Source organism: Carassius gibelio, chromosome A8 (assembly GCF_023724105.1).
Source record: "Carassius gibelio isolate Cgi1373 ecotype wild population from Czech Republic chromosome A8, carGib1.2-hapl.c, whole genome shotgun sequence".
In the NCBI taxonomy this organism is placed as follows: Eukaryota; Metazoa; Chordata; class Actinopteri; order Cypriniformes; family Cyprinidae; genus Carassius; species Carassius gibelio.
In genome coordinates, this window is record NC_068378.1 from 2,074,751 (window position 1) to 2,101,173 (window position 26,423).

The 26,423-nt window shown below is 42.7% G+C and overlaps 2 protein-coding genes across 4 annotated transcripts in view; both read right to left on the bottom strand.

Moving 5' to 3' along the window:
* The window catches only part of LOC128019174 (E3 ubiquitin-protein ligase MIB2-like), a 35,727-nt gene extending 33,794 nt beyond the window's left edge, over positions 1–1,933 (bottom strand). The window contains exon 1 of one of the 2 annotated variants that reach the window (XM_052605248.1): positions 1,619–1,933. In XM_052605248.1, coding sequence (XP_052461208.1) covers positions 1,619–1,631 — 13 coding nt within the window. In that variant the 5' untranslated portion in view covers positions 1,632–1,933. The remainder of the gene's footprint in view (positions 1–1,618) is intronic. The other variant, XM_052605247.1, reaches the window with a different exon arrangement.
* A 4,421-nt stretch (positions 1,934–6,354) lies between these two features.
* Positions 6,355–20,087, bottom strand: LOC128019181 (interleukin-17 receptor B). 2 transcript variants are annotated; one of them, XM_052605269.1, is made up of 11 exons: positions 19,901–20,081; positions 19,787–19,808; positions 19,572–19,697; positions 17,922–18,043; positions 17,250–17,376; positions 16,406–16,554; positions 10,956–11,033; positions 10,130–10,196; positions 9,973–10,044; positions 9,420–9,683; positions 6,355–7,899 (listed from the first exon to the last, which is right to left on the bottom strand). In XM_052605269.1, the coding sequence occupies exons 1-11, from the start codon at positions 19,985–19,987 to the stop codon at positions 7,532–7,534; spliced, it is 1,482 nt and encodes a 493-aa protein (XP_052461229.1). In that variant the 5' UTR covers positions 19,988–20,081; the 3' UTR covers positions 6,355–7,531. The 2 variants fall into 2 exon arrangements, with proteins under 2 accessions (XP_052461229.1, XP_052461230.1); XM_052605270.1 differs by lacking the exon at positions 19,572–19,697 and having other exon boundaries at positions 19,901–20,087.
* Between the last annotated feature and the right edge of the window lie 6,336 nt (positions 20,088–26,423).

Genomic DNA, 26,423 nt, shown 5'->3' on the forward strand with positions numbered 1-26,423 from the left:
GACGACTTTATTCAGCATTGTCTTGTCTTCCGTGTCTGTTGTGAGAGAGTTCAAATCAAAGCAGTTTGTGATATCCGGTTCATGAACGATTCATTCAGTTCACCAAATTGAACTGAATCGTTTTAAACGGTTCGCATCTCTAATACGCATTAATCCACAAATGACTTAAGATGTTAACTGTTTTAATGTGGCTGACACTCCCTCTGAGTTCAAACAAACCAATATCCCGGAGTAATTCATTTACTCAAACAGTATCTGACTGAACTGCTGTGAAGAGAGAACTGAAAATGAACACCGAGCCGAGCCAGATAACGAACAAAACATTGACTCGTTCACGAGTGAAGAACCGTTTCTGTCAGACGTGTCCGATTCGAGAACCGAGGAGCTGATGATAGTGCGCATGTGTGATTCAGCGTGAAGCAGACCGACACACAGAGCGTCTGAACTGAACTGATTCTTTTGGTGATTGATTCTGAACTGAATCTGTGCTAGTGTTATGAGCGCAGGTAAACCAAAGGCTTGAATCAAGGGCAATCATCACCAATGAAGCCATTACGTCGAGCGCAAAAGAACCGGTGAACCCTTTTCTTCAACTGGTTTATTGAATCGAACTGTCCGAAAGAACTACTGGCTATTTTTGGACCAAAATGTATTTTCGATGCTTCAAAATATTCTAGCTGACCCTCTGATGTCACATGGACTACTTTGATGATGTTTTTCTTACATTTCTGGACATGGACAGTAGACCGTACACACAGCTTCAATGGAGGGACTGAGAGCTCTCGGACTAAATCTAAAATATCTTAAACTGTGTTCTGAAGATGAACAGAGGTCTCACGGGTTTGGAACAATATGAGGGTGAGGTATTAATGACATAATTTTGCTATTTGGGTGAACTAACCCTTTAAGTGTTTCTGATTCGTCAACTTCATAAAAACATATAGCTTCACCGACCTCCTGCCCTTTCACTGTGTGTTTGTGAGGAATCAGATCCAGACAAAACACCCTGAAATCATCACTGTAACAGCACTGATCTACATCTGAGGATGTACTTTATCTGAGAGATTCACACACAAATCACATCACAAGCACACAAACACCACATCTTTTACACACACACACACACACACACACCATGTTATTATTTGAGTCACACGAGAATGCAATGACAGACAGATAGATAGATAGATAGATAGATAGATAGATAGATAGATAGATAGATAGATAGATAGATAGATAGATGTAGTGATCACTCAGTAGTACCCTAGTAATACCATCACTATACCAGTGTAAACACGCACTGCACACACAAACAAATCACAACAACACAGAGAGTGTATATCAGAGAGCTACAGGGATGACGACAGATGTGTAAATATGATCTTGTGATGATGTGTTTATTATCAGAGGCGCTGCTCCCTCATGTACTGACTGTACTGATCGTTGACTATGTGACACATAATCAATAGATATGTGTTTAATAAATCCCTTTAGAAGTAAACCTTGCCAATTACTGTGAGGATTTAAACGAAAGAGCCAGCCTTGTTCTGCGCGTCCACGGCCAAGACCCCGTTATGTGACGCGCGCGACCAGCTCGTGTTATCCCGTGCGCGCTTACCTGTCGACAACATCAATGCTTCCGCGAGAGCTTCGCCGGACCACCGATGAACGTGCTTCACGGGCTCACGGGCTCACGGGCGGTTAATACAGCGCTGCGCTGCGACGGGCGCGTCACCGGACATCCATCGGACCAGAGCTTCACGAACCTTCCGCGAATCAGTCCAGACGGAAACACGGGGAGGAAAGCATCGACACAGTTCGGTTCGGGCGGAAATCTGAACAGAAGCGCGCTAACGTTAGTGGAGCTAGCAGCAGTGGGCTCGGCTGGACACGCCCACGCGCCGCCGCGTCACCGCTGCCCTTCACCAACCGCACTACGGCGAAGGACTGGCTCTTGAATACTAATAAGGTGACGCTCCAGAAAGGTTACCTAGCAACGCTCATTAATATTCACGAGGTCGTCCTTCGCCGTAGTGGGACTCGTTATGGCTCGCGGCGTACAGCTAGGGTTACTCATTAAACTAATGTTCTCGTGTTAAATCACGGTCTTTAAGATGCGAGTTACGAAGAACTTGTGGGGCACCATAAAAATACTTAATAAGAGGGTTCTCGAGTTGGAATAACACAGTGCGCATGCGCGAGCGGCGGAGACTGGTCCTCGTGATCCATCTTGCTGTCGCTCTGATCTCTAGATACAGGTGCATCTCAGTAAATCAGTGTCGTGGAGAAGTTCATTTTTTTTCAGTAATTCAACTCAAATTGTAAGTTCAATGCACACAGATTAAAGTAGTTTAAGTCTTTGTTTCTTTTAATTGTGATGATTTTGGCTCACATTTAACAAAAACCCACCAATTCTCAACAAATCTCAACAAATTAGAATATGGTGACATGCCAGTCAGCTAATCAACTCAAAACCCCCACAAAGGTTTCCTGAGCCTTCAAAACAGTCTCTCAGTTTGGTCCACTGGGCTACACAATCATAGGGAAGACTGATCTGACAGTCATTGACACCCTTCACAAGGAGGGTAAGACACAAACATTCATTGATAAAGAAGCTACTGTTCGAACAACAGCCTGACTCAGTGAGATGTTGAAAATGTCTGTGAAGACATCAGTGAGTTCTGCTGCACAGTCTCTCAGTACACGCCCAGGGATGTTGTCTGCTGTGGAGTCTTCTGTGCAGTGGTGCTGTAGTGGTTCTCAAAGTGAGTGAAGAAGATGTTCAGCTCGTTCAGCAGAGAGATGTTGTTGTCACAGGTCCGTGGTGGGGGCTTGTAGTCCGTAATGGTCTGTATCCCCTGCCACAGGTTCCTAGTGTCTCTGCTGTCGCTGAATTGATGGGCTATCCTCCTGGAGTGCTGTCTCTTAGCCTCTCTGATGCCACGGGACAGGTTGGCCCTAGCTGTTCTCAGGCCCACCTCATCTCCAGCTCTGAAGGCAGTGTTCAGCGTCTTCAGGAGTCTGTAAACCTCCCCTGTCATCCACGGCTTCTGATTGGCCTGGACAGTGATGGTTTTTGTGGCTGTTACATCATCAATACACTTATTGATGTAGGCAGTAACAGTCTCTGAGTACTCCTGGAGGTCAGTGGTGTTATTGCATGTGGCAGCCTGTTTAAACATGTCCCAGTCAGTTGTGTTGAAGCAGTCCTGAAGAACCCCTGATGATCCTTCTGGCCACACTTTAATCTGTTTGTGAACTGGTTTGGCGACTTTAATGAGCGGTCTGTATGCAGGCATTAGCATGACAGTGATGTCTGAGGCTCCGAGGTAGGGGATTTGTATGCTCCTCTCTATGTGGTGTAAACAAAGTCCAAAATGTTATTACCTCATGTTGGAAAGTTAATGTGTTGGTGTATTTTTGAACACACACTCTTTATGTCAGCATGGTTGAAATCCCCAGCTATGATGAGAAAAGCATTGGGGGGTGCTGTCTGCTGCTCACTGATGTGCTGGTACAGTTCATTAAGTGCGTCGTTCCTGTTGCTGATGATGTTGATCGGGGGAATGTAAACCGAAATGAGCAGTATAGCAGTATATTCCCTCGGCAGATAGAATGGTCGGCACTTAATAATCATAAACTCCACCAGGGGTGAGCGGTGTTTGCAGAACACAACAGTATCGTGGCACCACGCGTCATTGATGTAAACACAAAGCCTGCTAGGCCTGTCAAAATTGCTCGAAAATGACGTTCAATATTCCTTCTAAAAAAAACACGAATATTCGAACATCTTGAGGCGCATGTTGTCAATAACAGGACAAAATAATACCAAGAGACAACTACTTGTATAGGTAGTCTATTTAAGTTTAAACATATTTGACAAAGTATTACCTACACGAAAACAAGGAAATCAACTATTGGCCAAGACTGCAGACCTCACGCTCTCTCACCCTCTCTGCACATAACGGTTTAAATGAACAAACACATTTATCGGTGCTGATCAAGAGTTTTGTGCAAGCAATTTAAGGTCGCGAATTCTGTCCCAAATATAGCAGGCTTCATTCAGTGATTGAAACAAATATTATTAATACTAATTGAAGTTTTACAGCATATAGAACTGGCACTGAATGCTCCGAGCAAACGGTGCTGTGCTGTGGTAAACATGGAACTTTTCCTTGACATGAAACTATAAATAATCAACCCTCACTTCCATTGCTTGACAGAACTCCCTGAAGCGTGCCCCACCCGCGATACTGATCGGTCTTATGTCCTTACTGAACGAAATTATTTTATCCGTTATGGCCTCTTGTCATGTTGCAGACAAAGAGCTTGTGGCGGGCGATGCAAAGTAACGTTAAGTGTCAAGACGTAACTGTTTAGCTGGAGTTCCACACATTATGCCATGCTCATTTGGGTGCACATTTTTGAGATGTGACCTCATTGTTGAATGGTATGCTAACTGTATCTTGAATAGCTTGCATACAACTTTATCTCGCGGGTCACTTTCTCTGCTGCGGTCGAGTTGGGCTCTGCACTTGCTGCCATCTTCCATGAGGACGCATCAACTTTCAGCAGTGATGCTGTGCCAGACAGTGCGACTCTTGTGACCTGTCCCTGAACCAGTGTTGCCAACTTCTTTCAATGGAAAGTAGCTAAACCCTGCCTGAAAAGTCGCTAAATGTCGCTAGATGACGTCATATGGTAATTACCATATTCATGACGTAGGTGCGTCATATTATCTCGCCCTTTCTGTGCTCATGTACTGCATTTTAATGCTGCAAAAATTCTCAATAAAACGTTTTTTATTATTATATTTTAATGTTTCTGTTGTCAGACAACGGAATTAATATTATAATGACTGAAACGCGGTCCATTAAGACTACATACCAGCTCTCAAAGATGTTAATCTGTGCACTAAAATCCTATTCACGACTATGAAATAACATACACATAAGATTAAGACAATGGTTGAACTGTGATTTCGACTGTACTTGTATGTAAAATAGAGTTTGAAGCAACAGAATATCTTTTTTTAACTGAAAGTGCTGCTCCTCTCTGCTCGCTGAACAGGGCAGATAGAGATGCGTGTGCGCGCGCTGCCTGTGGGGGGGGAGAGAGAGAGAGAGAGAGAGAGAGAGAGCGCGCGAGCGCTTGTGCTCGTTCGGCAGTACTGGAGAGTCTCAGAGAATAAATAAGGTCTGTCAAAAAAAAGTCGCTAGATTTGTCGCTAGTCGCTTTTTTGGAAAAAAGTCGCTATGGGGGTTTGAAAAGTCGCTAAATCTAGCGACAAATCCGCTAAGTTGGCAACACTGCCCTGAACCCTCAGGCGCGCTAGTGTGCCCACTCGCAAAGCAGACAGCCATGCCTCTACTGCCGCGGGCGTTTTTTTTTTTTAATTGTTTTTTTTTTTATTCAAAAATTAATTTTCACCTTCGAAATTTGTTTTTTAAAAACTATTCGAATATATATTAAAATGTAGAATATTAGTTGACAGCCCTAAAGCCCGCCGCCGCGGGTTTTTCCTCCTGAGAGCTCTGTCCACTCTATAGCACGTCAGCTGGTCAAGCTGAATAGCGCCATCTGGAATGCTGTTGCTGAGCCATGTTTCCGTGAACACAAAAACACAACAGTCTCTTACAGTCCTCTGAGTTGAACATAGTAATTGAATGTAGTCCAGTTTCAAAATCACTGCAACCACAAAACAGTCTTATATTGGTGTTCATGCTGGCACATACAGCACCAAACAGGAAGTCAGTTTAGTGCTGCTCCCAAATGGAGTTAATCCTCAGAAACATTCATAAAAAAAGTCTGTTTGTTGATTTGACATTGTTTTGCTGCTGATGAAATGAAAGTGAAAGTGACGTAACATTCAGCCAAGTATGGTGACCCATACTCAAAATTTGTGCTCTGCATTTAACCCATCCGAAATGCACACACACAGAGCAGTGAACACACACACACACACTGTGAGCACACACCCGGAGCAGTGTTCATCATTTATGCTGCAGCGCCCGGGGAGCAGTTGGGGGTTTGATGCCTTGCTCAAGGGCACCTCAGTCGTGGTATTGAAGGTGGAGAGAGAACTGTTCATGCACTCCCCCCACCCACAATTCCTGCCGGCCCGAGACTAGAACTCACAACCCTTCGATTGGGAGTCCAACTCTCTAACCATTAGGCCACAACTTCCCCACAATGGAATTTCCACAATGGAAATGTGGACACTGAGCAGTGCTGGGGGTAATGCATTAAAAGTGAGTTATGTAAATTAGTAACTAGTAAAGTAATACATTATTTTTTTTTAATTTACAAGAATATATCTGAGTTACTTAAAAATAAGTAAGCAAAAATGACATATTTGCCAAAAATATAACTTTTTAATATTAAAAACTAACAAGCAAGCCCATCCAGATTACAAAACATAACACATAAGTGATATAACGCATTAATTAGTAAAACAATTAGTTACTTTTTTTACGGAGTAACACAGTGTAATGCAAAAGTAAATTTCTCGAACACTGACCCTGAGTAAGTCAGAAGAAATGCAAGTCAGAACCCAACGAGACAAAGAAACAATTTCAGCTGTTCATTTGTGACACACTGTGTTTGCTCAAGGCAGAAGTGTTAAAGTTATCAGCCTGAACTTTAGCCTACAGTGGGAGGCGGCTGTGAGCAGTATGTGATGTTTTACATGAGTTTGTAGACCATCATTAGTATTCTCTATTCCAGCATAAGAACGCTTCCATAGGCACAGCTGAAGAAAAATGAAAAACTTTTCTTTATTAGACCATAAAGAGATGGATCAGTTAAGCCCCTTTCACACTGCACATCGGACCCGCAATATTGCCTGGTCGCCTTCTTTGTGAAAGCAACCACGTCCCGGAATTGATTACCGAATTGAACCTGGGTCGGGGACCTAGTAACATTGCGGTAATCGATCCGGAACGAGCGCTGTGTGAACAAAAGCCAGATCTAATTCCGTGTCGAAGTGATGGCATGCGTTATCGCGCGACTCTTTTACCGGCTGTTTTGAAGGAAGATCAACATTCACGACGAAAACATATGTGCAAACTGTAATGAAGCAGAGATCAGTTAGTTCCTCACTTTCCGCGCTGACGCCGAGATCGTTTGCTTGCTTCAGTGAAAGTATAACGTGCCTAGCGTTGTCGACTCGTACATTACACGTCACGCGCTGATGTCACGTGTCGTTACGGGATCTTCAAGGGTTGTGTGTGAAAGCACGCACATATACCGGGTCATCACTGGCAGTGTGAAAGTGCCAAATCTAGTGACCAGGGAACAATTACAGGAACACTTTACCCCTGTATTTGCAGGAATGGCAGTGTTAAAGGGGCTTTATTCTATCACAGCATTTGCAGGAGATCACATGCGTTGAAGTGGTCATAGTCCACGCTGCAAACAGGACACTGCAAACCAGATAAACCAGCTCAGAGTACACCCCCCCCCCCCCTCCCAACACCATGTTTGAAAAGTAAACACAAAGACACAGAGACAACAGAAAATGATTTTTGGCCTATTCATCTGATTCTGCCAGGCTGACACGCTTTACACAAGATGGGAAGTCTGTATTCACTTCCAGCTGCTCCAGGGTGTTTTTGCAGTAGAAGCACCTCGGCAGCACTGGGCTCTGGATCGCTCCACTCAACAGCTGCAGATGGAGCTTCTTCAAGTCTCTCGGCAGAACGAACATCCTGCAGCCTCTGAGCTCAGTCTGCACACTCTTCTCATCATGCTCCAGGCTGATGACCCAGAACTTGTCCCGGCTGTGTGGGTCATGGGCAGCACTGGTAACGAGGTTGAGCGCAAGAGCAAAGAGATTGCTGGCAGAAGCTGAAACTGTGTCATCTGGCACGCCAGGAACTAGTTTGGATTTGAGGTCATCTGCAAAGAGAAGTATTTAAAAAATAAATAAATAATAATAAAAAAACACATATATATATATACACATACAGTACAGACCAAAAGTTTGGACACACCTTCTCATTCAAAGAGAATTCTTTATTTTCATGACTATGAAAATTGTAAATTCACACTGAAGGCATCAAAACTATGAATGAACACATCTGGAATTATATACATAACAAAAAAGTGTGAAACTACTGAAAATATGTCATTATTTTAGGTTCTTCAAAGTAGCCACCTTTTGCTTTGATTACTGCTTTGCACACTCTTGGCATTCTCTTGATGAGCTTCAAGAGGTAGTCACCTGAAATGGTCTTCCAACAGTCTTGAAGGAGTTCCCCAAGAGATGCTTAGCACTTGTTGGCCTTTTTGCCTTCTGTCTGCGGTGCAGCTCACCCCTAAACCATCTCGATTGGGTTCAGGTCCGGTGACTGTGGAGGCCAGGTCATCTGGCGCAGCACCCCATCACTCTCCTTCTTGGTCAAATAGCCCTTACACAGCCTGGAGGGGTGTTTGGGGTCATTGTCCTATTGAAAAACAAATGATGGTCCAACTAAGCGCAATCCGGATGGAGTAGCATGCCACTGCAAGATTGCGTTGGTAGCAATGCTGGTTCAGTATACCTTCAATTTTGAAAAAAATCCCCAACAGTGTCACCAGCAAAGCACCCCCACACCATCACACCTCCTACTCCATGCTTCACGGTGGGAACCAGGCACGTGGAGTCCATCCGGTCACCTGTTCTGCGTCGCACAAAGACACGGTGGTTGGAACCAAAGATCTCAAATTTGGATTCATCAGACCAAAGCACAGATTTCCACTTGTCTAATGTCCATTCCTTGTGTTCTTTAGCACAATCAAGTGTCTTCTGCTTGTTGCCTTTCTTTAGCAGTGGTTTCCTAGCAGATATTCTACCATGAAGGCCTGATTAACACAGTCTCCTCTTAACGGTTGTTCTAGAGATGTGTCTGCTGCTAGAACTCCGTGTGCCATTGACCTGGTCTCTAATCTGAGCTGCAGTTAACCTGTGATTTCTGAGGCTGATGACTGGGATGAACTTATCCACCGCAGCAGAGGTGACTCTTGGTCTTCCTTTCCTGGGGCGGTCCGCATGTGAGCCAGTTTCTTTGTAGCCCTTGATGGTTTTTGTGACTGCACTTGGGGACACTTTCAAAGTTTTCCCAATTTTTCTGACTGAAGTAATGATGGCCAGTTGTTTTCCTGTACTTAGCTGCTTTTTTCTTGCCATAATACAAATTCTAACAGTCTATTCAGTAGGACTATCAGCTGTGTGTCCACCTGACCCCATTTATGAGGCAAGAAATTTGATGCCTACAGTGTGACTCTACAATTTTCATAGTCATGAAAATAAAGAAAACTCTTTGAATGAGAAGGTGTGTCCAAACTTTTGGTCTGTACTGTATATATATATATATATATATAGATTCTTGAGTGTTTGCAAATACACTGATGCTGGCATGAAACACAAACGTTGTTACCCGTGTATGTGCGTTTAGGTGGTGAGATGAGGAGGACTCTGTCTGAGAGGTCAGCCTGTGTGTTGAGCCAGCGGAGCGGCCCTTGTTCTGCTACACTTCTTCTCTCCCACACATCGATGACGACACGTACTCCACCACGACTCTGCAGACTTTCAGCCAGGAGCATCACAGAGCGCTGAAACACACTGTCTACTGCAGGGTACACGAGCAGCACACGCACAGACGCAGCGCGCCTCGAGCCACGAACCCAGCGGAAGGTTTGACCTGAGAGAGTGAACAGAGGAACATACTAACACACTACTCTAACTGATACTCTCATTGTTTAGTGTGATTGGAGCTTCTGCATGTGAAAGTGTAACATCTGCAGTAAAAAGCCAGAGTTCATCAAAAGCAGAAAGATAATTGTCTGAACTGTCACCTCTAAGCCTACTCTGAAACAGGCTGCTGAAGATATGTTCATAAGATCTCATATTTCAACTATTATCGACCACATCCCCGTGTGTAGATGTGTAACATTTGAAAGCAAGTTTTAAATCGTTTTCTTCTCACTTACAGATGATGAAGCAGCAGAGAAGCACGAAGAGAAGTGCCAGCACACATCCAACAATGTCCAAAACAGATCTGTCTGGAATAAAACCCCGAGAGTAAGCACAGAATTGTTGTGATCAGAGAAGCCAGTGAAACGAGAAGATGAGTTACAGGATACTCACTAGTACAGCTCACTTTTTGAACCTTCCATTCACTTTCTTCATGACAGTCTGTGAAGTGAGGCAGTATCTGCCATTATGTAAATCCAGATCAGTGTTAGTAAAATCTTTTTTATTATATTTTTATAGCTATTGTCTTTTTTAGACAGGACAGGTTAAGTAGAGACGGGAAGTAAAAGGATACAAAAGGGATGTAAATATAGAGAATATTTTATAAGTGGAAGTTTAATTGTTCTTTTTCCACTGGAATTTATGTTTTCAGCAACATTTTGTGAGGTTTCTGATTTACCAGATATTTGTTTAGATTTTTGTATTGGAAAACAAACCTACTGACTGAGAAAATGACTACACATGTGTTACCATGCACAGAATTGCTACATATTTTGACCAGTGAGATTGGATAATGTTTAATTAACACTTTAGATTAGGGAACACATGTTTACTATTAATTAAGAATTTTCTCTCAATAAACTCCTAAATAATGCAGTTGATGTAGTGGTTATGTTTAGATATGGGATGGATCTAGAATATTGTCATGCAGTAAAATATGCATTTTTAAATACTAATAAACAGCCAGTACACTAGTAATATGCAAGCTAATAAACAACTAGTTAATAGTGAAGACTGAAGAGTGTCCTCTAATTCATAAAAATTAAGCATTATTATTTAACAACTATCAATTTCTAGCCACTGAAAAATGTCCATGATGTTTCCGTTAAATGTCTAGGTTTTCCTTGACTGAATAACCCTGCATGTATTCTAATAAAGCATATATTATTTTGAGGCTGTATGATGTGCAAGTAAAGATTAGGTCTTATTTTATAGTTACCAATATCTCAAGGTCTTCACAGGGACCCATGTATTCCATGTATTCTAGTTCCACTTCACATTTTTCTACTTTGCATTCCTGCAAGAAAAAAAAAAAAAAATCATTAAAATGACAACTTTTTCTTATTAAAGGACATCTTTTCTCATAATAACGTTATGCTGTTAAAACAGCATAATTATCTTGTTGACACTCAAGCATCCTTCTTATAGCAGCCCTTAATAGCGCCTTAGTAGACAAATTTGGCCATATCACTATCTTACATAAAATAAGATGCTTTATTTATTTATTTATTTGTCATAAATGATATTTCTTGTACTTAAGAAAAAATTTAAGACAGACAAAATATTTTTGGTAAAATTTGGTGACTTTGGTGAAATATGATGGTATAAAAATATCAAAATATAAAAATTATCATTAGCCACAATTTGGCTGTAGTAAAAAGTTGTAACGCCACGCCAGCAGAGGGAGCCCTCTCCCGAGTACTGACTGTGTTCCGCTCCCACTGCTTCACATGTACTTCCTGTTTGTGCTATATATAAGCATGGCCGCCACCACTATCACATTGCGAAGTATTGCCAGCCTGTCTGCTTTACCGAGAGTTTTTCCCATTGCCATAGTTTGCCTTCTTGTGTATGATCTTTGCCTGGTTTACCTGTCTCTGTCTTTGCCCACTGTCTTGTTGTTTGGATTGGACTGCCTCTCTGTGTATGATTCTCTGCCTTTTACGATTACGATTCTCTGCCTACTGTTTGGATATGTCTGCTGTGGATGTTATTAAACTGCATATGGATTCTAACACCGCCTCCGCGTCCTTACATAATACTTCGCCACCGAAGAATCCAGCAGAGGTAACAGATCTACAGGCTGCATTGGCTTATCAGAGCAACGTTCTCACGGAGTACCGTGACCAACTGGCTAAAGCTCAAGTGGCTAACGACTATCTCACACAGTATCTACGATCGCTACCACCACCCAAGCCCGCAAAGTTACTTTTTGCACTTCCTGATAAATTTAATGGTTCTGCAGAACAAAGCAAGGGTTTCATTCGGCAAGTTGAAATCTTTTTCATGTATCAAGAGGATAGCTTTGACTCAGATGAGAAGAAGTGTGCATTCCTCATGTCATTGCTAACGGGCAAAGTGATCGAGTGGGCAGCAGCAGTTTGGGAAACCGACCGTATGTTACAAACATCTTTCCCGTATTTCATCAAACTAATCAGGGATGTGTTTGAATACCCAGCAGGGGGTAAGGATGTTTCCACTCAACTAATGCAACTCACTCAAGGCCGCAAATCGGCCGCCGACCATGCCATCGCATTCAGAACAATTGCTGCTCAGAGTGGATGGAACGATGTTGCACTTAAGGCCATGTTTCGTCGCAGTTTAAACCTGGAGTTACAGGCAGAGCTCGCTTGTAAAGGTGAGGACTGTTCCTTTTCTGATTATATTACGTTGGCTATCAGGATCGATAATCTCATCCGTAACCATCGCCCTCAAGCCAAGTTTACGAATGTCATGCCTGCTCCTATAACAACATTGATGTCTGAAACCTGCCATGTCGGTGATCATGCCAATTCTGAGCCTATGCAACTAGGAGTTACCAGACTGTCATCTGAAGAAAGATCAAGAAGGGTCACTCAGAGATTGTGTTTCTACTGCGGTAGTCCGGCCCATCCAATTGGAAGCGGCATCACTCAACAAACACAACCTGTAAAGATGCAGATAGGCCTATTTCACCAGGAAACCATTACTTTCTATGTCATCGATTCACCATGCCATGAAATCATACTTGGATACCCCTGGTTATCTGTCCATGATCCAACCATTTCCTGGCAGAGTGGAGAGATAAAATGTTGGTCACAATTCTGTTTCTCTACCTGTCTGAATAATGTCCTGTCTAAACCTTGTCTCACCACCAGCGTCGAGAGTCCAGAAAATAAGCCTGTAACCATTCCATCCTCTTATCAGGATCTTCAGGAAGTCTTCAGTAAAACCAAGGCCACTCAACTACCACCTCATCGTCATTGGGATTGTGCCATAGAACTACTACCTAACGCCATGCCACCCAAGAGTAAGATCTTTCCACTGTCACTTCCGGAGAGTCAGGCTATGGACGCATATGTTGAGGAAGCTCTCAGTTCTGGATTCATCCGTCCATCCACATCCCCAGCTGCAGCAGGATTCTTCTTCGTGGAGAAAAAGGATGGAGGTCTACGCCCCTGCATCGACTATAGAGGTTTGAACAATATTACTGTCAAGTTCAGATATCCACTGCCACTTGTTCCTGCAGCGCTTGAACAACTCAGGGAGGCCAAAATCTACACCAAATTAGATTTAAGAAGTGCATATAATCTCATCAGGATCAGAGAGGGTGATGAATGGAAGACGGCATTCCTGACCACTAGGGGGCACTATGAGTACCAAGTTATGCCGTATGGGTTAGCAAATGCACCTGCAGTATTCCAGTCATTCATGAATGAAATTTTCAGGGACCTCTTAAATAAATTTGTTATTGTCTACATCGATGATATTCTGATCTACTCTAAGACTGAAGAGGAACACAAGGATCATGTCAGAACGGTACTTACCAGATTATTAGAGAATCAGCTCTATGTCAAGGCAGAGAAATGTGAATTCCATGTGTCAAGAACCTCATTCCTAGGTTATAATGTCAACCATCAGGGTGTGGAAGTGGATCAGTCAAAGATTAAGGCAGTCACTGAATGGCCACAACCCACCACCGTGAAGGAACTGCAACGTTTTCTAGGATTCGCAAATTTCTACCGACGTTTCATAAGGAATTACAGTATCACAGCCGCACCTATGACATCACTATTGAAGGGGAAGCCATCCAAGTTAAAATAGACTGATCAAGCTACACGGGCATTCACTAACCTCAAGAACAGCTTTTCCACGGCACCTATCCTGAAACACCCTGACCCCGATTTACCATTTATACTGGAGGTTGATGCCTCCGATTGTGGGATCGGTGCAGTGCTCTCTCAATGCCACGGACAACCAGGCAAGCTCTTCCCCTGTGCTTTCTTTTCCAGGAAACTCACAGATGCTGAACGAAACTATGATGTCGGAAACAAAGAGCTATTGGCTATGAAGGCAGCCATTGAAGAATGGAGGCACTGGTTAGAGGGTTCCACTCACCCCTTCCAGGTAATCACTGACCATAAGAACCTTGAATACATCAAGAGTGCCAAAAGACTAAACCCTCGCCAGGCTCGCTGGTCCTTGTTTTTTACCAGGTTCCAATTTGCAGTGATGTACCTCCCTGGCAGTAAGAATAGTAAGGCTGATGCCCTGTCCAGAAGGCATGACCACCCATTGAACGATCATCAACCCGAATCTATCCTACCATCGTCCATCATCATAGCACCAATCATGTGGGACATAATGGAGGAGATTCAAAGGGAGCAACGTAACGAACCCACACCTCAGGGCTGTCCTGCTAGTCGACACTATGTTCCATCCAGGATTCGACCAAGAGTTTTACAGTGGGTCCATTCTTCACTATGTTCCGGGCATCCAGGTATCTCTCGCACACTACACCTCACGCAGAACTCTTTCTGGTGGCCTGCTATGGTCAAGGATGTAGCAAATTTTGTCAAGTCTTGTCCTGTGTGTGCACAATCAAAAACCCCCAAAGAACTCCCATCAGGTTTGCTGCAACCCTTACCGATACCACAGAGACCATGGTCACACCTATCTGTTGACTTTGTCACCGATCTCCCCTTATTTCAAGGTTTCACCACTATCCTTGTAATCATTGACCGCTTCTCAAAGGCATGCAGACTCGTACCGCTGAAAGGTCTTCCCACAGCCATGGATACAGCTAAAGCGATGTTCCATCATGTCTTCAGGATTTACGGTATCCCCGAGGATAGTTTCTCAGACCGTGGAACACAATTCACGTCCCAGGTATGGAGAGCTTTCTGTAAACAACTCGATATCAATGTCAGTTTAACTTCAGGTTACCAGCCTCAATCAAATGGACAAGTGGAGAGATTGAATCAAGAGATCGGCAGATACCTTAGATCCTACTGTGGACGTGAGCAGCATCGATGGTCAGAGTTCCTTCCATGGGCAGAGTACGCTCAAAACTTTTTAAGACATTCATCCACAGGCCTTACTCCATTCCAGTGTGTGCTAGGATACCAACCCCCCATGTTCCCATGGTCTGGAGAACCGTCCCTTGTACCTGCAGTTGACGATTGGATTTGTCGGAGCGAGAGGGTATGGGATAGTGCTCATGTGCGTCTACAAAGGGCCATCAGGAATCAGGAAATTCAGGCCAATCGAAGACATCGTCCACATCCCCCCTATCAACCGGGACAAAGGGTCTGGCTGTTACCTGGAAAGAAACTCAGCCCACGGTACGTAGGCCCATTTAAGATCCTGAGACAGATAAATGCGGTTACTTATGAACTGGAGCTGCCTGTTAACTACCGTATCTCTCCCTCCTTCCATGTTTCCCTCCTGAAACCGTTCCACCCGAATACTGACCCCATCGTCGAGAACCGGGAGCCACCTCCACCGCTGGACATTGATGGAACTCCGGCTTATGCGGTAAAGGAGTTGTTGGACTCCAGACGAAGAGGGGGTCAGCTTCAATACTTGGTGGACTAGGAGGGATACGGTCCAGAGGAGAGATCTTGGGTAGCCGCCCACGACATACTAGATCCCTCGTTAATTCAGGAATTTCATCGAGCCAGACCCGATCGTCCAGCACCGCGACCACGGGGACGTCCTCGTAGAGCGCCAGGAGGCACTCGTGTGGGGGGGGGGGGGATTCTGTAATGCCACGCCAGCAGAGGGAGCCCTCTCCCGAGTACTGACTGTGTTCCGCTCCCTCTGCTTCACATGTACTTCCTGTTTGTGCTATATATAAGCATGGCCGCCACCACTATCACGTTGCGAAGTATTGCCAGCCTGTCTGCCTTACCGAGCGTTTTTCCCATTGCCATAGTTTGCCTTCTTGTGTATGATCTTTGCCTGGTTTACCTGTCTCTGTCTTTGGATTTGCCCACTGTCTTGTTGTTTGGATTGGACTGCCTCTCTGTGTATGATTCTCTGCCTTCTACGATTACGATTCTCTGCCTACTGTTTGGATATGTCTGCTGTGGATGTTATTAAACTGCATATGGATTCTAACGCCGCCTCCGCATCCTTACAAAAGTCAATTACTGCATAAACTGTAGGCTTTATAAATTAGAACTTAACCTCTTAGGTTTTAGATTTCATCACAAGTTAAATTTGTAGATTTATAATATATGTAATGTTTGTGTTGGGTGAGACTTAGGCTGACGTGGATCAAGCTTGACTGACTTGACCTGATTTGACGCTAAGCTTGAGGTTTGTCATATTTTCCAGCTGGTTGAAGTGTTGATTTGACCTCTGAATTAGTTCTAGAATGAAATGAAATGTTGAGGAGAACCATACCCCTTTCCCTCCATCTGTTTTTAGCAGTCGATGTGTGCTGTTTTTCAATATGATGGTATGTCTTTCCGCCACGAAGCTCGTATTGAAGGTCACCACTATTTTGTCTCCATGAAGCACTGAATAAATGTCAGCATTCCACTGAATTTCAGCTAGCAAGTCAATCAAACAGAAGAAGAGCAGTCAGTTGCCAAAACATTAAACGTGATGAAAACACCAGCACTAAGTATTAAACTTCATTGTGTGAATGATGCCTCAAATCATGTGTGCTGCTGTTATTTAAGAAATCAGCACCTGATGCCTTTCCACCTCGATCACAAGCTTACCTTGACATCAGAGCTGTGTCTGAAATGCCCCGTCCCCGTATATAGTGCACTGTTTCAGACATTCTGATGTTTGAAACCACAGGGAACGTTGTGATTATGATTCAGATTCATAATGCACTTAACATAATAGTAGTGAGTTTGCATGATAACCCTGTGGAGCTCTAAAGATTACCTGTAGGTGTGAGAGTGAATGCGTGAGTCTATTAATTGAATGAAATGGACTATATAACATTCACTAAATAGGGAACATTGAACGAGGAGATATATCACAGAATATTGCACACTTGAGACCAGCTCTAACATCACGGCAGTGCGTTTTGCATGTCTGAGCACTGCTATCATTTGCATATACTATTTCAGGAAGTGCCTGTAGAATCTGTGAATCTTTAAACACAATGGGTGCAGTCTGATCGATTCGGTGGCATTCCTGTCTGTCTCCAATAAGACATATCAAATCATCAAAAGTCTGACCACATAGAAAAGAGAAGATAATAGTGGCTATAAGAGCAAATAAATCTAACCTGTTTGGGCCATCTTTACATATTCTGTATTTGCTCCGTCGGATGGTGTTGGAATATTATAGGCAGATATGTAATAACTGGTTGAAGGACAAACAGCTACATTTGGCACAATGAAATGGAACCATAACTGTCAATCAAGAGAAGAAAAAGATTAGGACACAGAATCAATTCCTACGTAAAACACACAAAAGACAACTTGGTTAACAGTACTTTTCCTTACTATACATGGTGTTTTTTACAGTGTAGGGTTTAAGTCACATCTTGTGTTAATTTATTATAATTTTAGTGCCAAGTGCGCTGCCGTGACAATGTGCAGCTTGTATATATTAGTTGTGGAAAAGCTTTTTGTGATGAACTCAAATTCAATGTGGTTTTCTCTTCACCAACCGTGTTATTATGATGGTTAAAGGATCAAACAGTTCAGTAGCAGTGTGGTTATGCTTCCTCAGTTAAACAGGGCTGTTGGTGGATTTACTGATTTGTTTGTTCTGTTCAACAGTTTTAAACTGTCAAAAGAAAGTGGGGTTTTTTTTCTTCACATTTTCTCTGTATTTTTACAGAGTGTTTTTACAGTTTAACCTTGTCTGTGAGGCTCAGTGCTCTTCGACTGTGACCTTGTAGTAAAGGCACTGATGACTAGTATTTAATTCACCATTTGTGTCCTTTCTTTACCTGTTCTTGACCAGTGAGGTTGATTCGCTCTGAGGTAAATGGAGGCTGGTACTCGCATCTGTAATATGAGTTAGATTCTTCGGAAACCGTTATCCATGTGCCAATAAGACTGCGAAAGCTGCCTAAGAAGACAATTTTCAAATGTACAACCTTATATTCACTATTTTAAAAAATTATGGTAACACTTTAGTATAGGGTACAATTCTCACTATAAACTAGTTGCTTATTAGCATGTCTATTATTAATATATTGGCTGTTTATTAGTGCTTATAAAGTACATATAATGCATGCATAATCCTACCCAATACCCTAAATGTAATAACTACCTTATAAACTAATAATAAGCAGCAAATTAGGAGTTAATTGAGGCAAAAGTCATAGTTAATGGTTAGTTAATTGTGAGAATTGGACCTTAAAATAGTGTGACCAAAATTATTTATAGCCTTAGAAATGTACAGCCTTGTTCATTTACACTGGCTTTTACCTGCTCCCATGATGCAACACAAACCACATATACACATCATTAAAAGTGCTAGTGCAAGATGGCCGCTATACGATACCAGTAAAACAAACTTCAGCTGAACTGCAAACCATCTGCTGAAGCCATGTAGTGATATTTGTAATGCGGTGTGTCTGTGCATCTCATGTGCATCACGTCAGCAAAATGAAACTAATGTGATCAGCTGAAATATCTGTCTAATCAGGCTTTTCTCTTTTCTGTTAGCAAGAAGCATTTTTCATGATTCTGCAGTTTTTAAATCATGTTACTTTTCAGTGTGTAATGATTTACAAATTGTATTTTAACAATTTGATTAAATACGGAAAAAACTGCTTTGTAAAGTGTCACACATTTCATCCATATGAAAATAATATAGACACATTTTTACCACATGAACATTTTTCTGTATGAGGGTCCTGTTGGGACGTTTAAGAGATGCCTCTGAATCATGAAGCAGCATCTAATGGCACTCAGCATCATCTCATCAATCAGACAGCTCATTTCAAACCAGACGTCAGTCGTTATCTTGAAAAGAATGAGCAGCACTTCCTGTCTCACCAACACTATCTCTGTCACAAGACCAATGAAACCCAAAGCTTGTTTTTCACAAAATCCTACCAGACATCCTATAATTAGCTGATAATGAAAAACCCTAAATGATTTCACATTAAACAATATCTCTGACTGATGTCAAACTGATGTGCATAACAAATATTTCAACTATCATTGCTTTCTGCTAACAAAACCATCTTGTGCCAATTAGTTAAATAAATTAAATGAGAATATACGAAACGTTTAAACACACAAAACACAACTAACAAGTCACTCTTTCATCAAATGGGTTTTAAAATAATGTTTTCTTCTTCTGTATTTAATTATGAAACCTTGGTTTATAACAGATTTGTTTCAATTAGTAATTTGTAATAGATCATGTACATAATATTGCACATCAAGTGACTCTTAGTTTCCCATAATTCCACCAATGATGATTTCTCATGAATTCCAAATTGAGGTTTCTTCAGAAAAAAACAAACAAAACAAAAAATCTTCCTGTACGTGTGTGCTGTATGACTGAATAATCTCAAAAAACAGTCAAAACCACACACAACTAAATAATAATAATAATAATCACTTACTGTGATGTCACTTACTATCAATATTAATGGACCATCTGATAATAATAGAGGTTTGAGATTCAATCAGCTCTGCAGACAGCTCGTTTAAGGGTGAAGGGTTCGATTCATGGATTTTATACCATTCTGTGGGTACTGTATGCTCTAAAAATAAGTACATACAAATAAATAAATAAGAAAAAGAAATAGAAATAGAAAGGAAGGAAGAAAGAAAGATGTACTTTAACACTTACCATCTTTTTTACAAGTGGCAACCTTTAAATATCAAAAGAGAGCAATAGTTTAATTAAGCTCTGATCAAATGTTTAATATCAAATATTTCTGCTATGAGATGGCAGTGTACTTACTATACTGAGAGAACTGTTGTCTGAAGCTGTCCACTGGATTAAAAAGAAAAAAGCAACAATTTCCCTCATGCAGTCTAGAAGTTCCATTTGAACAGACCTGAACACAAATCTCTATTGAAATGAGCCGTGGCTCTCCTTTTATACGTTCCACAACAGGAAACGCCCACAAACCATATGCACACAGCACCAGATTGTCATCAGTGGCTCACAAATCAAACAGTTCCTGACTTTACTGTTGTCTTTCAGAAAAACCCTCATAGAGAAACATAAATCACCTTTATTTATATAGTGCTTTATACAGTACTGGTTGTGTCAAAGCAGCTTTACAGTGTCCGACAGGAAAATAGTGTGTCAATAATGCCCAATTTTTTATTTACCAGTAAATTTGTTCCAGTAATTTTATAGCAATTTACTGGTATTACTGTGTGAAAGGGGCTAATATTACCTATGATTTCCGCGATGAGGAAAACACAAATGGAATCATGGAATCCAGTCATATAAATGGAATTTACTGTACGACACGAAATGTCACAGAATTGGTCAAAGTTTGGATGAATTAATCAAAAGTAGGTCAGTACAGTTAAATAAAGTCAAAATATGGACAAGTATGCATAAATATTAAGCTGCAAGAATAGTATTTAAATATTAATCAGCATGTTCTACGTGTCTCGGAGTATGTTAATGGCACAAAGTCAAGTCAAGTCACCTTTATTTATATAGCGCTTTAAACAAAAAAAGATTGTGTCAAAGCAACCGAACAACATTTGTTGGAAAACAGTGTGTCAATAATGCAAAATGACAGTTAAAGGCAGTTCATCATTGAATTCATTGATGTCATCTTTGCAATCAAGTCAACAAGATCGCTGTAAATGAAGTGTCCCTAACTAAGCAAGCCAGAGGTGACAGTGGCAAGGAACCGAAACTCCATCGGTGACAGAATGGAGAAAAAACCTTGGGAGAAACCAGGCTCAGTTGGGGGGCCAGTTCTCCTCTGACCAGACGAAACCAGTAGTTCAATTCCATGATGTGCAGCAAATAAATACATGAACAACATCTCCAGAACTGGTCATGAAGTGACTCCCTCTGAGAGTCACTTCATGAGCTTTTGACAGTTTCATTTGAAAAACTATCATCATATCATTTAAATAGGCTAATAATAATAAAATAAATATATTACTGTGGTGCAGTATTATATACATAATGCTACTGAAGTGTGGCCACAGGAAAATGATACACAGGACCAACAGATATGAGTGAGGTTCGTATTTTTATTCCTTATAATTGGTTAGGAGTTTCTATTTAGTTTCACTTAAGTATTTGGGACAGAAAACCCAGAACAAATCAAAATACAATGTCAAGAATATCCTTGGATTACAAATCACATTGTTCACCCCAAAATAAAGATAATATAACAACTTGTCATCTCTTCTTGTGTGCAATAATAAACAACAATGTCAAAATAAAACACCAGCAACAATAATACGGTAGTGGCACTCTATAAAGAAAACATAACATCTTAAAACTGCACAGACATTTAAACTACAATAACACTCACTAAATACACCTGAAATGACAAAGTGCATATATTACTCACTTTTCCTTGTGTTTATGATATTACACCGTAATATAACACTTCTTCCATGTGAACAGGCCACGTCTATACATGCGGTGCGCTAGCTCAGCCACCCTCACACATCCACAAAATCCTGCGTTAACACCCAACTCCCTGTGAATATAAATCAACATTCGAGGCAATCTTCCAGTCGACAGCAATTATAAACTTTTATAAAAGCATTATACAAAGATATCTGTACCTGGATGCTATTCAAATTACACACGAACGGCAATCGCGGACACGCACAGCATAACTCTGTGATTTCCTCACTGCGCGCATGCTCACACGCTCATCCAGACACATAATGACGTCACCTGACATTTCTTAAAGGAAGCTCTCATTACATTCTCCGCAAATAAATACTTTGCGAATTCAAGTATTTAAATCACCTCAACCATCACCTGGTTAAATTCTCCCCTGCGTTCTCCCCTCATTTTCACTGCTTCCCTAAACAGAACAGAACTTAAGTCAGCTAATATCTGTGAATTTGCTGCTGGACTTGTAGAGGCAAAGTCCAGGACCGACCTTGGCTCATGGTGCAAATTTGAATGCTGTCCAGCATTTGGCCTCCTACTACGACTGCGTGGTGCAGCAACAGGATGAGGTAACACACTAGTAGCTGCATCCAGCCTTTCCTCAGTCTCCAAGGCTTCGACAGGCCCTGCTAAAACATCGACATGGGCAGAATCAACCAATTCTCTGCTGAGTACTACCTTGGGTTCATGCTCTTCACCCTGTTGGCCAAAAGACTGGGTACTAAGATCTTTTACTACGGGTGCATGAGGTCTCTCTTCCCTTAAAACCAAACCCTCTTCTGAATCCTCAGACTCCTCTTCACTAAGGGGCTCAGACTTCTCCTCTCGAGCTTTTCGCACTCTCCTAGGGGCAGGAGTAGGATGATTCACACAAGGCCTGATGTCAACTCTGTTAGCTCTCTTTGCAGGCCCTCCTTCCAACGGCTCCACTGTGAATGTGTTGTCCAAGATCCCTACTACTTTGTATATGATTGGCCCCCAGGCATCCTGTATTTTGTGACGACCTACTGGTCTGTTCCTCAAGTACACCAGTGCCCCAATCTCAATCTTCGGGCAATATACTCGATCCTTGTCTAATGAAATGCGCTCTGCAGCCTTTTGTTCAGAATATTCCCTTGTCCTGGCATGTGCATCATTCAGATGCCTTTGGTGGACCAACAGCCAGTTGTGTTTATGGTTTACAACTTGCTCTTGACCAAGCAGGGAATCCACTGGCAGATAAGGATCAACTCCAAACAACAAATAATATGGAGAATAGCCAGTAGTCGCATGGGGTGTCGCATTATATGCATAAACCAGCTCCGGTAGGTATTTGGGCCATCTGCGTTTCTTTTCAGGTGGCAGCGTTTTCAACAGGTCATGTAGCTTCCTGTTGAACCGCTCACACTGAGCATTGCCAGTGGGGTGGTATGGCGTGGTGCGGCTCTTTTTCACCCCATAAAGCTTACAAAGTTCAGCCACCACCTCACTCTCGAAATTGCGGCCCTGATCGGAATGCAGACGTGTTGGAATACCATACTTCATGAACCACTCCCTAAGTAACACCTTGGCAGTGGTGTCTGCTTTTTGATCTCGGGTCGGGAAGGCCTGAGTGAACTTTGTAATGATATTGGTTATTACAAGAACATTTTCCCGACCGTCAGAGGCGGGTTCCAGGACAGTGAAGTCAACAGCGATTACCTCAAGAGGTCTAGAAGCCAGGAATGATTTCACAGGAGGGTGGACCTTTGGCTGCGGCAGCTTAGCCATCACACATCGCTGACAATCTTTTATCCACTCCTCCACATCATTGTGCATCCCTATCCAAAAGCACCTGCACCTCAACAAGTGGAGGGTACGCTCGACACCTTGGTGCCCCATAGAGTTGTGCACATACTCCAAGACGGGCTTCTTCAAGCTGAGAGGTAACAATAGCTGATAAGATTCCCCATATCTGACATCCTCAAAGACACGGTACAGTAGACCTTGGCGCTCCCTGATGCTGTTCCAGTGCTTCAGCATTGACCGAACAGGTTTTGACAGAGCTTTTAGCTCCTTCCCATGGGGCCTTCTCTTTTGATCCCAAAACTTTTTGAATCCACTAATTACAAAATCTTGCTGCTGGAAGCCAATTAATTCATTGGCTGTATAGCCTGGAAAGGTTGGAGTATTTCCCTGACCCCATCCATTGCCAGCATCCAGGGAGTTTGACACTACAGCTCGCATATGCCTCACTTTACAGCTGTATGTCCCAGCATCTACAAGTGCAGGGTCAAGGTCTGTACCACGGTGAATCCAACCACAGACAGCCACACATCCATCATACTCCACATCCTCCGAAACCGGCTCAAGCTCCCCTGCGAACGGTTGTCTAGATAGTGTGTCAGCTACTGTGTTTCGATACCCTGGAAGATACTGAACATCGAAATCAAAGACAGACAACTGCGAAAGCCACCTTTGTTCAATTGCTCCAAACTTTGCTGTTTTCAAGTGGCACAGAGGATTATTGTTCGTTATCACAGTAAATTTGGACCCAAACAAATACCCTCGAAACTTCTCTACAACCGCCCACTTTAGAGCAAGGAGCTCAAGTTTCATGCTGCTGTAATTTCTATCATTTTTTCCGCATCTCTCAGCCGTCTACTTGCAAAAGCAATGGGAAATTTTACATTTCCCTGTTGTTGATATAAAACAGCGCCCAGTCCCTGACTGCTTGCATCTGTCTCTACGATAAAGGGTTTTGAATAGTCCGCCACCCCTAAGACAGGCGCACTAGTAAGCTTATCTTTGAGTGTGTCAAAAGCGGTTTGACATTTTTCAGTCCACATACTCCCTAAAAGGACATTAGTTCTGCTGGAGCTTTCAGGGGTCAGGCATGAATTCACCAGGTCATGAAGTGGGCCAGCTATCTTTGAGAATTCCTGTATAAACCATCTGTAGTAACTACAGAGTCCAAGGAAGGATCTCAATTCCTTTACTGTAGACGGAACTGGCCACTGTCTTATAACTTCCACTTTCTGAGGGTCTGTGCCAATAGCATCGGCTGATATCTGATGTCCCAGAAACACAACCTCTGACTGAAGAAGGTGGCATTTTTCTAACTTTATATTGAGACCAGTGCCCTGCAGCCTCCTCAGTACTGTTTCCAGCCTAACTAAGTGTTCCTGGAATGTTGAGGAATACACCAAGATATCATCCAGGTATACTAACAAAATCTGGAAAACAAGATCATTCATGGTGGCCTGCATCAGTCTTTGGAAGGTTGAAGGTTCATTGCAGACCCCGAACGGCATCCGCAAGAATTCATAGAGGCCAAAAGGGGTCGAGAAAGCGGTCTTGTGCCGGTCTCCTTCCGCCATTGCCACCTGATGATAGCCACTTGCTAAATCAATTGTCGAGAAGTAACACGCACCCCGTAGAGCATCAAAGCTCTCATCTATTCGAGGTAAGGGAAAGGCATCTTTTTTGGTCTTCTGATTAAGTTTGCGGTAATCTACACATAGCCTGATACTGCCGTCTGCTTTACGTACCACTACGATTGGAGATGCGTAGGCACTATTACTTTCCTGTATGACTCCTTTCCTTACCAATCGTGAGATGGGATCCTTCACTTCTCTATACTGGTTAGGAGGAACTCGACGATAAGGCAGTGTGATAGGCTCATCATCAGTTAAGTGATTTTCATGTGTGATTTTGTCTGTGTAGCCTAGGTCCTCATCCTCTAGCGCAAAAACATCAATGTACTTCTTCAACAATGACCTAAGCTGAGTTTGCTCATACTCACTTCCTCCTACATCAATCTTATCCAAGATTTCCTGCACATGGTCTCTGCTTTGCCCATCCTTCATATTTAAAGTCACCTGTTCAAGGTCTGCTGAAATCCGCTGAAACCTTACTTCACACTGCTGTGAGCTGTCCACACATTCCACCTTTGACAGGATACCCAATCAGGTCCTGGATGATAACCACACGTTGACTGCCTGTGTCCAACAAACCTTTAGTGGTGACACCACAAATTGAAAGCTCTACTACAGGACATGTACCCACAGCACGTTGCAACAACTGGTCACAGGTTGGAGGTGCATCTTTTGAGTCTGTCTGGCCCACCCAAATTGCCAGACTCACAACAACTGGGGGTTCTCGTTTCCCTGCGGGCCAGAAGATGCAGGTCTCACAGCTCTAGAGCTCTGCTTCTGTGGGCAATTCTTTGCTGCATGTCCAGTGACTTGGCATCTGAAACTGTCACGGTAGGAAATCCAGTGTTTCCTCCGTGTCATGTTTTGTGGTTGTTTTTGTACTTACGTTGTCTCCATGTGCTCGTTTAGTTGATTGTGGTCACCTGGGTGTTGATTGTCTCGCTCCAGCTGATCCTCATCACCCCTCAGCTACATATACTCACCTCTCTCTCTGTCTGTTGTCAGATCCTCACTCATGTTGCAGTCTCCCTGTTGGATTACCGTCTCCCGTGTTAGTGTTCTGGATTGTGTTCGTGTTGTCGTCTTCGTGTTAGTGTTCCGGTCACTTCCTGGTTTCATCCATCGACCGTCTACACCGTCACCACCGACTTCACCATCCAGCACTTCTCACGCCACTGTAGACCTTCCGTCACCATTGCCCACATCCTGGACTGTGCCTTCATCTTTCAGTTTCGCTGTATTTTCTACCATCAATAAACAACCATTCTAATTACCTGCAATTGCTTCCTCCTCTCTTACGAGTCGTCACAGTAGGATCTGACCATCATGGAAGCAGCAGGCAATCGCTCCCCATCTCATCTAGAGGACATTCTGCAGAGAGTCGGTGATCGTATGGAGCGCCAAGACAAGGCGATAGATGAAATGGGTCGAGCCTTCCAAGCAATGGTGACGAAGGTGTCCGAGCTCGCTCTCCAGGC